Source organism: Filicampus tigris, chromosome 1 (genome assembly GCF_054856515.1).
Source record: "Filicampus tigris isolate MCC_2025a chromosome 1, RoL_Ftig_1.0, whole genome shotgun sequence".
Lineage (NCBI taxonomy): Eukaryota > Metazoa > Chordata > Actinopteri > Syngnathiformes > Syngnathidae > Filicampus > Filicampus tigris.
In genome coordinates, this window is record NC_141217.1 from 39,145,655 (window position 1) to 39,162,850 (window position 17,196).

The 17,196-nt window shown below is 46.8% G+C and overlaps 1 protein-coding gene across 1 annotated transcript in view; it reads right to left on the reverse strand.

Moving 5' to 3' along the window:
- Positions 1-3,994, reverse strand: part of LOC147154040 (Krueppel-like factor 7) — a 29,170-nt gene extending 25,176 nt beyond the window's left edge. The window contains exon 1 of the mRNA XM_086039877.1: positions 3,661-3,994. Coding sequence (XP_085896003.1) covers positions 3,661-3,762 — 102 coding nt within the window. The 5' untranslated portion in view covers positions 3,763-3,994. The remainder of the gene's footprint in view (positions 1-3,660) is intronic.
- Between the last annotated feature and the right edge of the window lie 13,202 nt (positions 3,995-17,196).

Genomic DNA, 17,196 nt, shown 5'->3' on the forward strand with positions numbered 1-17,196 from the left:
GCGAAAGCTATACATAAAGATGTGCTTGTCCCCGGCCCCTCCCGCTCCGCCTGACAGGCCAGGCAGCGGCGTGTCAGCCAAATGAATACATCCACCGCCGCGCTCTCTTTCATCAACGCTTGCCGGCTTTTCATCAGCGGCCATAAAGCGGTAGCAGGCACCGATCACTGGCGATAGCCTCTCGGCTGCCTGAATGATGAGACAGACATGGCGGGATTCAGCGAGTGCTCTCATCGCAGAATGGATGTTACTGGGTCACGGGGTCACTTGCACATCTCATTACACAAACCTGCGCGCGCACGCAGGTTGGAGCATCGGCGAGCGATAGACCTGAGCAAGCCTCGATATGAACGAACACCAAAGCGCCGTGTCTTGTTAACTGCGGCTCCGAATCGAGTCTCGGCAGTTAGGCCTCATTTATCAGCTCATTTGAACTGGGTGAAGTCTCTGCTCGTTTTTTCTAATGACCGTTTTTCACCCACACAAACAGACACGTTTCCTCGCTCCAAAGAGATGCTTGGAGGAAAAAGCTTATGGCCGGATTAGACAAAGGCTGCCTTTCACGGGGCCGGGCCGGGCCGGGCCGGGCCGGGCCGCGTCCAATAGATTCTACGTGACCAAGATCTCCTGACTGCTTTTTGGCTAGAGGCAGACATCAATCATAATAGCTGGCTGAGTATCACAAGATCACAAGAACTATCTGTACTTGAAGAATGTTTGGGAATTTGCAAAACAAGGACCAAATTCGTTTTGCACACTTGAACAGCGTTCACACAGGGAATTCCACGTTTAAATAATTGTCGAACGCAACGTGAGGAGAGGACAAAGCTATGAGCCAGGGCTATCTGAGACAGATTACGCGCGTCTGCCTTTTGCTGCTCATAGACCACTTCACCACACTTATTTGATGGATGGAACCTTGTTTCGCGTAAAAGACAACCACATTGAGGGCAAGAGCACGAGACTAGAACAAGTCGAAAAATCCACACCGAGCCACTTCTTTCGGAGGGAAGGGGGACCGGAAAGGCAGGAAAGCGGGGTGGCCGATATGTGTGAGAAAAGCAGCTGTGGCCCACTGAGGATTACGTAACATCGTGAGACACACGGCTGGATGTGCGCTCGCACGTATGGATTCACTTGCTCTCTGATAGATGGCAGATGCCGCTCACACACTTTTTGCCTGCACCGCCTTCCCGTAAACCGGAGGAGGGGTCACCGTAGCCGTTCTTCCTCTCCTACTTTCCCATCTTCATCTTCTTCTGTCTGTCTGTCTGTCTGCGCTAGCTCGTCAGTCTTTTGGGGGTTCAAGTCCGCCCGCCCGACTGCGAAATGCGAAACCCTGCGGCGCTTGCATGGAGAATGTGCGTGCTCGGCAACTTCTTCCACTGCCGTGCTTGCGCCGACTCCCCCGCCTTGCCCAGACACAGCCGCTGAAACGTGCGTGCGAGAGAGCGCATGTATGTGAGCGCCTCTGCCGCCGCCGCCGCTTCCGCCCAGCGATAAGGCAATGCAGCAACATGTCGCCATTTCACTTGGGCGGACATCACGGATGCATCTGTGCGTGACTGCGTGTGTCAGTGTGAGTGTGTTGACGCCATGAGGGATAATAGATTGTATGTGTTGCAGGGCATGGAGTGTGTCCCGGGGTCAATGACGATATGCAGCCATTTGTGGTGTCCTGTCCCAATCAGGGTCAAATGCTAGAGAAATAAAATGCATCATCAGCAGAGTCTGAAGGCTGCTGAAAAATCGCCCACGATGCTGACGAATGTCTGCGGATGGCGCTTTGCAAAATGCTCGACAACCACGCGCAGTAGAACTTCAGCTGAGATGATTGGTGGCGAGTTCTGCTTCTCTGAGGGGAAATCACCACTAAGTCCATTTCATTAGCATGCAGCTTATTTGTTCCAATTCGGAATGACCGACCGTGCAGGGATTTGATGGTGAGACATTTCAGCTTGGCGCTGCCAGCAACAATAATGGAACAAATAGTGCCCTCGAATGTACCATCTGCAGACCCCTGAAACGCTTTCGCCCGTGTCTGTTCCCCATCCACTCATTACAGCCTGAATGACGCCGCTGTCGCCGTCGCATCTCTGGGAGCCATTTGGGTCCGACAACAACGGCCTCCGATCTTCGGCCCACAAAGGCGTCATACTCGAAATTGCGGCTGGAATACGGCAAGCTGCTCAACTTTTCAAATTCGGTGGCAACAGAATGCAAACATGCCAACCGAATGCAAACACGCCAACCGAATGCTTGCCAACGTGCAAAGCAAAGGCGTATTTGGTTATTTCCGTAGGTCATGAGACACACGAGACCGTTTGTGGAACTGTTACAATTCGATAGAGTCAGCACTCTAAAAGAGAATATTTTTTTTCAAGTGGCAAACGTGGCTTGAGATGCAGCCAATAATCTGCCCTACAGAACAAATCATCATCTTGCAGTATTAGAGGCACGCCGGCACGTTGCTACAAGTTGGAGAATTCAAGTCCAATTGAGTTGGAGGACATTGTTTTTCATTCCAAAATGAATTATGGCTTGCGGGGTTCAGCCAATCATCCCAGTCAAAGCAAACTGACATTTCCAGCCTCTCCAGATAAGAGCTCTCACACTCGCTTCCATTTGCATTAGCTATTGATTCAGACATGCTGGCTGGGGGTGAGGTGCCGGAGTGCCATTTAAAAATCCACTGACAGTGGAGGCAGGGAGTTGGGAGCGTGATATGAAAAGATGCGTTGGTGGCTAACAGTGGGATGCCAATTAGGCTGCTTGGCCACAACAAATGGATCCATCGTCTTGCATCGTTCCTCCTCTTTCTCTCCCCCATTTTAGGCAGCCCGAGGAATAGCTGAACAAGGTTGTGTTTACACATGTTATTTTTTTTTGTCTCTTTCCGTTGGTCTGCCGAATGGAGCACGGTCAGCATCGTCACTAGAAGCAGCAATGCAGGCGCTGCAGATGCCAAAATAAATAGCAGTATTATTGCACGTGTTTTCAATTTCACCCAAACCGTCAAATTTAGGATACAAAAAAAAAAAAAAAAACGGATATGTTTGAAAAGGCTATTCATAAACTACAATATTTGTGGAGAAGATGACACATCGTCTCGATCATCATGTGACCACGTGCTCATCACCCGGGCCATCCACTCAACTTGGATTCAGGAAGTAAGATAGGCTGGAAGATGGCAGATAATGTCTTTCTGCAACGTTTCTGGGATATTTATGTCAGCATTATATCTAAAAGATGCAAAGACAGACATGTCACGCTATCTATTATGGATAAGGGGAGAAGGCGAGTTGAGGGCTTGTTGAGGGAAATGGGGAAAAGTGCGCGCATCGCTTCGTGTGGGGGCTCCACAACTCGGTAATGCGGATGTATAATTCACGAGCAATTCTGTCTCGGTGATGGCCTGCGCATCTTCATCTTCCCAAATCGCACTTGACAGCTTTATTACGCGCCGGCGTGCGCCCGCATCTTATTCGGCTCTGGGAAAAGTGTCACATATACTGTATGAGTGATTGAGGCTGCAGGAGTGAGAGAAAAAAAAAAAAGAAGCAGCAGCTTTTTCCGCTTTATCTCATACCACTTGGCTCAAAAGTTGACGTGGCTCTTTCCTGAGCGCGCAAGTCAGCCCCGCGTCGTTTGGACACTTACCTGCTGCCAGTTCTCTTCCAGCGAAGGCATGGCGGAGAAATAGCCGGTGTCGTGCACTAGCTGAAGTTCCTGAAATATACTGTGGTTCGCCAGGACGTCCATGCTGACACTCGCGTTCGGAAAAGATGGGACTGATCCAACGGGGAATGCGCTTCTTTCTTTCTTTCTTTTTTTTTTTTTTGCCGTGTCACGCCTTTCTATACGCGCACGAGTGTCATATTAGTCCACAAGAGGATCGATGGCTCAGAAGGTGATGCTCAGGACCTGCGCGCATTCCCGGCTTCGGTGCGTAAAAGAGAGTGGAGGTGATGGAGGCTCCATGTGTATCCGTATTGCCAAAATAGACACTGATGGGAAGCCAAGGGAGGGGAGGGGCGAGGGTAAACGAAGAGGCGTGTCTTGATGTGTCAATCAACTCCCCTGTTTGTCCATGTAAGGTAAATGGGCGGTTGGGGGGCCATTAAAGAGGCAGTGGAGCGTGAGGGGGAGGGGCTAAACGAACTGGGCGAGCCGGATTGGCTCCAGGGCATTGTCGCTCACGGCCGATATGGGCTGGATAGGCGCGCTATTTATGGATGGCTATATTAGATTTGGAAGAAGGTCTGAGAGGCTAGTCTGCGAGCAGAAGCCATGGTGTAAACATGGACAGGCTGCACTCGCTGGTATTGTTTCACAGAGTAAATATTTCATTCGTATGAGATACAGTATGTGAGGCTTTGCATTACACCTGCTTTATAGCAAACTCTCGGATGGCACAACTTGGACACAAAGATGTACACAATTTGTTGAATGAGGTTAAGAAGTCATCTTGGCATGTGCCAGGCATATACCACCGTCCGTTCTAAAAATACACATTTTCGGCCTTTTGTCTACATCTAGAGCAGAGCACAGAACATTTAAGGCGAGGTGCAGGCTGTGGGCGCAATTCAACATGTAGAAAAAGTTGTGCGCCACTGAAAAAACATTTCAAAAACCTGTTGCTGATGTTGCCAACACTGCTGATCATGAAGGAGTTGCTGATGCTGTGGACTGTGACTTGAGGCAGGGGTCTTCAATCCCGTTCCTCGAGGGCCGGTGTCCTGGCTGTTTTCCATCTCGCCCTGCCGCAACACACCTGATTCAAATGATCCGATAATCAGCAAGGTCTGCAGAAGCTGGATAATGATACTGATCTTTTGAATCATTGCTAAGGGAATGAAAATGAGCAGACAAACAGTAGTATGCCTCATTAAAGTTGCAAAAACCCAACGAAAAATCTCCAGACTGCCCTCGAAATTGTGGCATTTTCCTCCTAAAATTTGAGACAGTGCAATTAAATGTTTCCATATATTCACAAGTGTTGGGCCAGTAAATTCGCAGATTTTTTTTTTAAACTTTAAATTCCTATTCTGCTTTCTATTCTTTTTTTTTTGTTGCCAACAAACTTCTGCTCGGCACTTCAGCCCATTTATCAACAATATAGTGAAAGTGAGTTGAGTGAATACGTCTGCCTCCAGTTAACTTTCCGTCCAAAACGTGGCTGCAGTGCCAACACCAGACGTACCGGCCCAAAAAATATCGCATCAGTCATGTTTTTAGCATAACATGGTCGTGAATGGAAATCGGTTTATTATTCACGGTCTCCGCGCCAGCATTTGGATCTTTTTGGAGGGTGAATGTTTGTTAACTTTAGTGCAGTTTTGCTGCGCTGTGTTGTGAGCCATTTCCAGGAATGGCTTTCTTTCGGCTTCTGGCTAAAAGTACTTTACACCTAAGAGTTATAGCACCATCTGTGCCTTTGATATGCTGAGATCCTGCAAATGCCTTTTCATATGGGCAGAAGATATTTTCATAAAATGGCATCGGCGTGACTGGCGAATCTTTCTGACACTGTATCGGTGAAATATAGACGCCGTGTACGCGTAGTCGTGGCCGGCCGTATATTATTGTGAGCCGCTGGCATGTTACTCATACGCCTTAAGTTGTGGACGGGATGTGCTCGGAATGACTAAGATGCATCTAAACTGTAAGTGATTCCGATTATTCGCTCTGTCCGTGGATGAGCGCGTCAGAATTCTTGAGGTCTGTAATCTCATTACTGCGTGGAAGGGGAGGGGGCCACGTGATTTGTGCATGGCATTTTGGGAAGGAGCGTTTGGTTCAGATGGACGACAAAGCTCCGTCTGACATTTATCCATCTGACACAACTCGCTCCGTCTCTCCTTCCTCTTCCTCCCGCTGCTCTCCCTGATATGCTGCTTTTATTCCTCCCTGTTGCTCTTTAAATCTGCTTTTATTCCTCATCCGTCTCATACTGCCATGACCATCCCAAACCTAATCTAGCAACCACCTTCAGCAACAATCCAACATCACACTTTTGTATTTCACCACATGTGTTCAGTACGGTGAGAAGAATCACAGAAAAGTGGACAATTTGCACCCGTGTCCTAGCTCATCTACTTGTGCTTCTTTGTAGACCACAACGGGAAGAGAAAAATAAATACCATATTTTCTTTGTGAGAAATTACGAAAGGGTGCTTCCAATTGCTGTGACATGCACATCTACACGTACACATGGCCATTTTGTGCTGCCCTTAGTTGGTGCAGACATCTTGTGTCAATCTGCAACAACACGTGTGGGCAAAATTGTAGGTACTAAAAAAAAAAAAAAAAAAAAAAAAAAAAAAAAAAAAAAAAAATGCATTGCTTTATTTTTGTGGTCCAACAGAATTATTTAAGGACGCTGGCCTGGATAAAAATCGCCGCACTATCCTTGTGTCTTTTCAGGCAATCACTGCGATCAAACAATTCATGGAACTCTCAATGTGACTTAAGTACCCGTCGACAGAATATTTTGGCCCACTCATTGTGAGTAAATTGCTCCAGCTGTCACGGGTTTGAAAGGTGCCGTCTCCTGAGATACTCAGCACCTTCATCGAAATGTTCAATAGGATTTAGTTGAGTGCTCTTCAGAATAGTCTGATGTTTTGCTCTCAGCCAATCTTGGGCATTTGGTGTGTTTTGAGTCTTTATCCTGTTGGAGAACCAAAGGCTTGCCACTGAGATTTCTTTCTTTCTGACACTGATGGGAAACATATTTTTTTTCCAGAAGGCCTTCATAGTACTGACATCTCATTATACCCTGCACAGATTCAAGACACCCTGTGCCAGATGCAGCAAAGCATCTGCGTCTCATCCATATTCCATAGTTGGCACCGTTTTCTTGTCTTTGAATGAACAAATACAATAAATAATGTTGTTGTTGTTTTTTTTACATAAAGTCACGTCAAATTTATTCATGTAGACCTTTTTATATACATTTATGTATATAGGTGAAGTGGGTCCCTGCCCAGTTGTGGAAGGAACCTCCGATCTTACCGGTCAGTTGCTGTAGAATCCAAACAGCGACTTCCAATCCGGTCATCATCACCTACTGTAGTGTCCACAAGCCGGGGGAGAGAGAGTTCAACTAAATGCCAAATAAATCTTTAGGCGGGTTTTAAACATTTCTCCTGAGGTAACGCCTCTAATATCTGTGGTTAGGGCATTCCAAAGCACTGGTACCCGATTAGGAAAAGCTCTAAGAACCTGCGGACTTCTTTTCTGGGCTCTCGGGATCGCTAAAAGGCTGGCATTTTGTGAACGGAGGTGGACGAGATAGGAAGGTGCTAAGCCGTGCAATGTTTTATAGCTAAGTAGCAAAACCTCGAAATCGCATCTCAAGTGGACTGGGAGCAAATTGGCTCGCATCGGGGTAATATCATCGAACTTTCTCGTCCTTGTCAGGAGTCTTTTGGACGAGCTGCAGACTTTTAATACTAGACACGGGAAGGCCAGAGAGCAAAGCGTTACAATAATCGAGGCGAGAATCACTCATCATCTGTCCCTTTATGTCTTTCCCGGCTTCAAAACTCCCACAGTAGCCAACACCAGCAAATCGCAAACATAAGGTTGGGGGAAAAAAAAAAAAAAAAAAAAAGAAAGAAAAAAGAAAGGAGTAAGGGCCATTATCCACGGGGCATGCGGCATTATATTGTGGATGCTGACATTGCTCTTACCTGGCAGCCCCTGCTTTTACTATATTAATAATGGAGCAGGCGCCATCCGTCATGGGGCTACGATGCTGCTAATCATGTCAGCCTTGTGCATATTCACCCGTCTCACCAGAAGACGGTGAGAGGTGGACCGGGAGGACGGAGAGAAAAGTGAGCGATAAACAGTGACAGTAGTGGGAGAGATGGAGGAAAGAGCGCGGCGGGCAGAGAACGGGGGAGATGCAGGGGGACAATATCAACGTGCTGAAACACATGACAGATGCCCTTGGCCTTTTGCTGAATGGCTTCCCTGTTGGCAGGAGTTAACCAGTGTATTTAAACAGGACAAGACGAATGGGACCTCTACTCCCCCTGCTCACTGAACCAGCCCATTTCTATTCCGACTCACAGCCCTTCCCCGTGTGGGAATGCTAATGCGGCTAGCTGACATTGCCGAGCTTACCGGAGACACGCCGTACTTGAACTTTTCCATCTTTTGCACATGATTCCTCCAAATGTAAAGGTCCCGCCATTGCTACCAAGGGTCGGCAACCTGACTGCCGTCTGATCAAAGTGCCTTAAAAAAGATGCGCCGTGACTGTTGTTTGCCGCAACCAAAAGACCTTGAATGTTGCTTCATTTGCCCTCATTGGGTGCACTGTACGGCATCGGCGCACTTTGGTGCCTCTATACATGTGTGCACAATGCCCTTCCTTCTTAAACTCCTTTTGCGATGACCTTTACGCTTGGAGAAAATCGTCCGTCCACAACCACGTCTTTCGCCGTCGGCACAGAAAAGGACATTTGCTCAAGACGAGCGGGGCGAGTGAAATAAAGATCAAGTGTAGCAAGCCGTCAGAATGTCAGAATGGCTTCCGACTGGGAGCCCGGATACAGGCCAACTCCTGACATCTTCTTCATGCTTTTGTGGAAGAGCTGCGGGAGAAGGTAAAGAGGAGGGCGGACGACTACTGGATAGGAGGAGGAGTGAATTCCGGAGCGACAGGCTGACTCTGAAAAGTGATAATGAGCGCTCTGGGGCGCAAACTCCTTCCCAAGCGACGAGCACAAAAGTGGGGGAGGAAATGATGGGAGCAGCGGGTGCGAGCAAAGGTGCACCCTCAGCTGGTTTGCGTCGGAGCTTTGCCGTTTCCGACACGAGGGCGAACGAGCAGAGGCACGAGCATCAAGGCGGCCATTAGAGGCGGCTGTTAAGTGCCAATTAGGCTCAGAGTGGGAGACGGAAAATACCCATTTGCACTTTTGCAAGCAAGCAGGAAGTCAACCAAAAAGGGGCTTAAACCCTCTCATGTTTCGCAGTCGCTCTCATGCTAGCATCCAATCATCTTCCACTGAGCCTAATCTCCCCTGTCAATGTTGTCACTTCATGTAAAAAGACAATGGCTGGCACAGGCATCCAATTAATGGAAACATGCACGCACACAATTATAGCATAACCTGAAATTTGATACGGTTGAAGGATGAAATTAAGCTTTGTGCATGTGTCTGAATATTGGAGTATGTATTTTTGCAGGACCATGAATCTTGTTTTTTTTTAGCCAGCATTTTTTAATGAGCGCATCAGGAATGCACTGCATTGTGAGTTGCAGGATGTGAATTGGAAAAAAAAAAAAAAAAGAGGGGGGGAAAAAAAACCCCAAAACAACAGCAGCTACAAGGTCAGGAATGACAAATCTTCTGTGAGGAAGCTATGGCAACCGTTGCCACACCAAGCAGCTGACCTTGCTTGTAAAAGCCATTTTTGCTATCTTCATCCAAACACAATGAGACTGACAAATTTTCTTGCGCCTCGTGCCAGTTCAATTCATACAAGAAACCAAATTGCCTTGATAAGTTCCCGATGACTTCCAATAGAAAGGCGCCGCTCGTCATCAGGGCGAACAGCTGATTCCAGGCTTTTTTTTTTCTTTTTTTCTTCCTTGTTGTTTCCGAGCAAGCCGCACACCGGCGGCCTCGCTAATTTCCCAAGGCTGCCCTCTCTGCAGCGCTGTGTTGTATATTCATGTGTGTACCTTCCTATCTTAATCCTAGCTATTACACGCATGGCTGGCCATGTCAAGGGGAGATTTGCACACTGGCGGTGAATGGGCCAATATTGACAGCACGCCCACCGCATCAGCGATCGGTGTAAGGGCTTAGCGCACGCGGCATTCACGGCAGCAGCACCGAATGCAATCAGGAGGCAAGCCATCCTCACAGGGAATCCATGCAAATGTCACTAATGATGGTTCAAAGGTGCTGCCGCGTCTTACAGGCATAGCATGACGCGGGTTGTTTGGATCCAGAAGAAAGTCGATGATGTTTAATGTGCCGTGACCCGGTCCACGTGAAACTCTGGCACCAGAGCAGGCTGGAGGAATTTGCGCCCCTTACCTGTACACCTGCAGCATGTTCTCTCTTTTTTTTTCTTTTTTTTTTTTACCCATTAGTGCAAATGTCACAGCGATCTTTGATTTTACTCACCAAAATGAAGGCAAAGCGTTAAGCGAGAAGGCATAAAGGCAGTCATTGCAATTAAGCCATTTATTTTATAATCAAGCAATTTATTTTGCGTTTTAATCAACCATTTAGCACTACTGCCACCGCCCTTCACTTTGTGCCACTGGAGACGGACGGTGTGTGGTAACTGCTTTGAGGTCACCTCGCCTCGGCCGGGGGTCACGCGTTTGTTTATTTTATTCCCGGGTTTGTGTTTGAAATTGTAACATTTTGGTTGGTGGGTGGGACCACCTCGCAAGGTCGGGCCCACCAATTTGCGAATTGAAGAATGATCAGGATAAGCTTTTGAATTTGGGTCCATTCAGACTCAGCTGTTGACAACTGATGACCACTTCCAAGGCCAAAATGTGATTCCATCACGCCGCCACATTAAAAAAATCAGTTGAAAATCTACTGTCGCCATCGAATGAGTCCGAGGTTGTGCGATGATGCTTCAAGGAAGGCGTCGCGTCGATCGTGAACAACCAGTCGCTTGAAAAGAGAGCGTGGGTCACTGCCAGCCCCCCAATTTTAAACCATCGATACTGTATATACGATAGCTGCCTGTCAAAAGCTGCAAAATAGTATAACATGAACATCAAGAAATGACATTTTTCTGATCTAATTTTTCATGCAGCAAAATAAGCAAGCTCAGTGTGTTCTTAGCGAATTAATTGTAATTGCCTCAGATAACGTCCAACTATTGGGTGGCGATGCGCATTTAAGTTTGCATCTGACTGGTCAAATTCAGATAAAAGCATTCAATTCCATAAGGAAATTATTGCATGAGTTTTCAGTATGCATATTGTATGGACCGTTATTGCGATATTGATTTTTGTTTGAGCTATTGCGCAGCCCTAGAACTTTGTACTGTACTTGTACTTTTATTGTATATATAAGGCATTCCCAATATATTCCCAGCTAAATATATGTTTTGCCTTTTTATTGTAGGTAGATCATTTTGACTTGGTCATATTACAGCCATCTGAGAGCAGCCCTGCTCAAGGGCAATACGACTGACATCATTCCCAGTGACATAAACAGCTAGAGAAGCGACACAGGGTTCACACTGTCCTTTCAAAACTTCAAGACCTCATGCATAATTAAATCCGATTTGTGATGCACCAATTTAGAACACTGAATCAATACGTCATAAAAAAAATACCTCATAGCTTTGCATGCCCCCATGTAGTCAGATGCCGCGACTTGGCTGAAAATCATTGATTCAGGCCTCCCCGGGCCAGTCGAGCCAGCGTGGCTGAGTTGGACCATGAAGGCCTTTCAATAGTTGCATTCAAGATGCGCCCGTGTCGGCCTAATTGGATTGGATGCACAACAACAACATGAGACACACGAGAGAGGCTAAGGCCATGTGCTGGTCATATGACGATGACCTCAGATACTGGATCTTTTGTACGCAGTGGCGCAGAGGAGGGTGTTTACGGCGAAAAAGCTAACTCTCCGGTCGCACCCAAAATGTTCTGACGTCTCAGCAAGCGATGAGGGGAGCGTGACATCCGCTGTCACGGCACACAAACGTAAACAAAGTCCTCGTTCGGAGACGCGCCTCTGTTTGTTTTGTCGAAAAGCACTGGCCATAAACAGGCAAATTACCGCTGGACATGGAGTCGGCAACATTAACAAGCTCGTCCTGCGTGATTCGTCATTACCAGCCATCTACGTTGCCTCCGCGCCAAATCCCCCTTTTGGATCGGTCCCCTCCCTCCCTCTTCTCGGAGTACAGTGAGGCTCACACTTCAAACTGCTCCAAAATGAGCTCGCTCTGCCAGGCCGGCATCTCGCCAGGCCAATCATCCATCTGTAATAATAGAAATCGTCTGGCTGATGACAGACCGAGGCAATCACTGGACAGGCTGAGTGGGCTCTTCGGCGCGGCCTCTGCACCCCTGCTGCCGGTTGATAGCGGGGGACGGCCGAGGGAGGTTGGCACCGTTATCTAGTAGGTGGGCCCACCAGCTTTGGCAGCCTGTGCGAATACACACGGAGAGGAGGAGAAGCAGGAATAAAAAAAAAACAGATTCTAGTTGCCGTTTGCGCCTTTTAGCATTTCTCATATCGGGCGTGGACTTTCTCCGGGGCGCAAAAACTTGCGCAGCCATCATTATTTTACATCCTGCCCATCATCCCTTGGCTCCCCTTCCAGAGGGTCCTTCTGGCCACTTCAACCTCACAATGCTCCTCCATCCATCCCTGCACTCTCCCCATTGCTCTCATCTGCATGAAGAGCGACTGGCTCCGCCCGGGCTAATTGGCTCTAATTGGAGTCATTCAGCAGGGGTTAATCAAGGATGACTTAGCAGCGTTACGGCTGCTGTGCTGGGTGAAAGGGAGCCGCAGCGGCAACGGAGAACCGGAGAGTGTCAAAAGAGCGGCACAGATTGCTGCTCCTCCTGGGGCGGCGGTGGAAAAGGGTTTTAAACTCTTGTTAAAACAACATAAGCCCACGTAAAGCCTTTCAGGGCACTTCCACCGCTTTCTGCCAGCAAACGTACCAGACAGGCAGAAGTACGTTCACAAACCAGTACTTAGCCATCATTAGATGTGTTGCTTCAGCAATGCAATTTATAATAAGAAACCACAGTCTGCATTATAATACTTGTGTCATCAAAAAACAACAAAAATGCCGATGAGCTAACGTGGCAAGTATTGACGGTACTGCACAAAAGTCCCGGGCCCTCAAAATTACAAAAATATGCTATCAGCCAGTGCGATTTCACCGAACAGATCGGTAAAAAGTCGACTTACCGCATACAGAATATGGTCGTGTAGATTTTGCACAGGTCTGATGGGCAGATATTTTGCATTTATTTAAGTAAAATTGGTGATCGGTTGTAATGTCATCATTTGCTGATCAATCAGTGACGTCATTGATCGGATATGCAAAATAAGACATCACAGCAAACACAATCGCCGCATTCACTCCACGGACGTGCTGTACTGCCATCGTTAATATAATCCAAGTTTTCTCATCATATACAGTCAGATTTCTTTACAACCCCCCCCCCCCGCAATATTCTAAAATAATTTGGGTTTTTTTGTTATTATTTTGCCTGCGTGGGTTTTCTCCGGGTTCTCCGGCTTCCGTCCACATTCCAAAAACATGCATGGTAAGTCGATTGGACTCTCTAAATTGCCCCTAGTTGTGTGATTGTGAGGGCGGATGTTTGTCTCTGTGTGCCCTGCGATTGGCTGGCAACCAATTCAGGGTGTCCCCCGCCTACTGCCCGAAGACAGCTGGGATAGGCTCCAGCACGCCCGTGGCCCTTGTGAGGACAAGCTCTTGAATACACCACAGACAATAAAATTGGTAAAAAAAAAAAAAAAAAAAAGTTAAGATGGTTTACCCAACTTGAGAAAAGGCCAAAACTATAATTAAGGGGGAAAGCTAAAACAAAATGCATTACAACTTGAATGGAGTCAAGGTCATTGCTCCCACATTCCCTTTTTTACTATGACAAAATGACTGCTGTAAAAAGTAAAGCATATTATTACAGTACTAAAAATACAGTTAGCGTTAGAAAAAAAAAGATGCACTTGGTGAACAACTGCACAAGTGGATAGCAGAAGGTTGATTTTTCTTGGTCGATATGATCCAGCTAATGTGCATGAATTGATGACACCATGTAAGTTTCATTTACAAACTGGACATCCTTGACATCATTAACCTAATGACCGCCACCTTGCACACCTGCTGCTAATTAGCCGCGCTATCCCGAGTGTCTTACTAAAGCATCTGCGTTAGGGGCATCACCCTCATATCTCGTGCCTGATTACTTCATTTAGACCCTCCAATATTTGTCACGAATGGAGCCTGCGCTCTGCAAGACAAGGCAAGGCAATTATTTGTACAGCGTCATTCATACATACGGCAAATCTAGAGTGCTTTGCAGAGGCAATCAATTATTAAAAACGAGATGTGATGAAAAGATAAAACTCAAGATAAAAAGCCCACGTAGCGCACGCTAAATGAAAAGAAAAGAAAACAGTACATGGTAGTTGTAGCTGCAGTGCAATGCCCAAATGTGGTTAGCAAGAGTGAAGGCGGTCTCTTGGTCAGCCCGGTGCTAGTGACATTGACCGGGAGTTTGGTTGCTTGGTGTCAGTCGGCCCAGGGTGGCTTTTTTTTTTTCCACCGGTGTTGCGCTGCTGGCCTGGATACATTTTCTCAACTTTGACGTTGTTGTTCGGATGTCCACAGCTACAATGGCCACTTTAATTTTGCCTGCTACTCGGAGAAATCCTTCGTGCTCAGTGTGGGCTGAAAATGACCGTGAGGTTTCAAACTGCCGTCACTTGCCCTGAATAGTGCAAAGAAAGAGTAGGGCAGTGTAGGCAGTGGAATAGGCCATGCGCGCTGAGTCAGCAGTTGTTTTCTATGGAATTAGTCTGTTATGGGGGAGCCCAGCGATTGGCTTGCAACCAATTCAGGGTGTCCCCCGCCTACTGCCCGAAGACAGCTGGGATAGGCTCCAGCACGCCTTGTGAGGAGAAGCCGTATAGATAATGGATGGACGGATGTTATGGGGGATTACAGAGGCCTTTGAAGTGCAATTTTACATGTTTTGTTTGTTTTGTTTTGATTTGATTTTTTTCTTTTTTTTTTTTCATTTAGCAAATGTCCCCAAAATGGCAGCTCCTCGTCACGTTGCTAATCACTGGCCTTTCAATTCATTTCATTTGGGAACGTCACCTATGCAAATTGAGTTATTGTACGAGTTCGGTTATTCAACTCATAAGTCAAGGCATGCATGTATTGTGATATTCAAAGAGGAAGTCAACTCAAACATATTTTTTTCAAGAATACCTGTATGTTCTATGCAAGCCCACTAGTTGAAACACGGCATTCTGGTTCTGATTAATATTGCATTTGTGCAATGTGAGCAAAATCCACCACTTTTTACGACTGACCTGTTTTCTGAAGCTGAGCTGTGATTGGTCGTTACCTGAGCCCTGAGCAGTTGTGATATCATTTTAAGTTGACAGAAGTGACAAAATGGCCGCCCCCTGGGATGGCTAAAAAGGGGTGAATTCTGCTGCTTAACTCGTATTCCACAAACGCAATATTCATCAGAATGCCGTGTTTCAACTAGTGGGCTTGCTGGGAACATATTCTTGAAAAAAAATACCTTTGGGCTGATTTCCACTTTAAGACCATTCAGAGCTTTTAAACCTATTCCTTTGCTCTGAGGGAGATTTTTTAGACACGGTGTGATGTGGTCGAGTTTTCCTGTTCCCAGTAAAATTTCAAGAACCTGCCTTCTGGCCCATTTACAGCTATCAAATAGATTTTTTGTTCAGACTAGTAAACCCCCTGTTACGATAGTCCAATCTACTGAAAATGAACGCGTGAACCAGCTTGTCTGTGTCTTGTTTGGACAGATTCTCGAGAAGAATTAATTTGAACATAGTAAAAAAAAAAAAAAAAAAAAAGTGCTCCTTATAATACTGACATGCATCCTCAGGCTGCTCCTGGTAGCATGTGCACAACACAATATTGCAGGTCTCTTTATGGCCTTCTCTGGCCTTCCTGCGGAGACCGGCTTCCCCTCCACGCGCACGCACGCACACACACACACACACACACACACACATACAGAAGCCATTATCTGTAAGGGTTGGACCATTACTCTCTGTCCAGTGTGTGCGCATGCGTGTGTGTGTGTGTGTGTGTGCGCGTCTGTGCATGAAGTCATCTGAGCATGCTCCTACCAACACTATTTGATGTGACTAGTCCATTAGACTTTCAATGGGCTCCTACGATATAATCCTGAATACACTGTGATTTTTTTTTTTTTTTTTTTTTCCCCGACACCCCCGTCTCTCCGCTGGGCTCCTCACTGGAACCGCGCGACAGATTGCTCCTGTCACCATTGAAGCAGACAAATTTGCCCCTCGAATACGCCGCATATGGGACAGTATTGTCTCGTTATGGCCCTGTTACGTCCCCCCGTGGCAACATTAGCCAGCCGCTGTAAAAAGACCATTAGGATCCAAATCATTGCGAAGGTGGAGCAGCGAAGAGAAGATGGTGAGGACTGATGGGAAATTGAAGATGCAGAAAGCATTGCCGAAGGATTAGGTGGAGTGATCATGCACACAGAGAAAGTGGTTTTTTTATTTATTTTTTTATATGTAGACATCAAAACGTTTATTTACTTTCCCTGAGGGGCGTACGTTTTCATTGCTTTGTTAGAAGGACTAAACATAAATTACAACCACATTTTTATATAGGGGCGACGCATGAACCGACGAATGACCGTTCAAATTTGTTGCAGCGCTGGATACAGACGCTGATCCATGTTTTCAGGGGGACAATGGTAGTCTAGTAGTTCTCATAGCTGATTGGAATGCTACTTACTGCTCGCTTGTAGGGTAACTTGAACACTCTAAATTGCAGAGCTGGGCATTCCGCCAATGTGACGGACCGGACCGTCTATCCGCCGATCACGGATGCCCATTTTGTAGGCAAATAACGATTAACGGGAAACTTCAAAAAATAGTCAGCTTAAGACTCATCGAAAGCCCATTTTTATCAGTCTATGTAATCGTCTATTTTCGTGGTGGGACTTCAATGACCACGGCGAGTTTTGTGTAACAATAGTATTGTTAGACTGAGTTGTTTTTGTCTGGGGGACAGATTTGAGTGAGGGAACGGGCAGGAAGTGACGTTTTCCTGATGTTAAGAGACAGACGGCCCGGACTAAATTCATCTCCTTTAAATGCGGAGAGGCTTCCGAGGTCCTTAAAGGTACATAAAGCTCCAAAAAGGTCTTAGGAGGTGCTAAAAGGACACGTATTGAGTCCGGCTGCAGTGAGGCTTCCATGCCGCAGTAAGTCAATCTTTCATTTCATATATCATGCCGTGGGGGTTGGGGGGCGCGAGTGGTAGTTTGTCGAAGTTGGTAGTCGGAAAACGGAAGTCGATTTAAATCCTACGCGGACCGGCCTATAGGCGATTTCTATTTTTACCGGCTGGACAAAAAGGCGGATAGACAGACTGCAG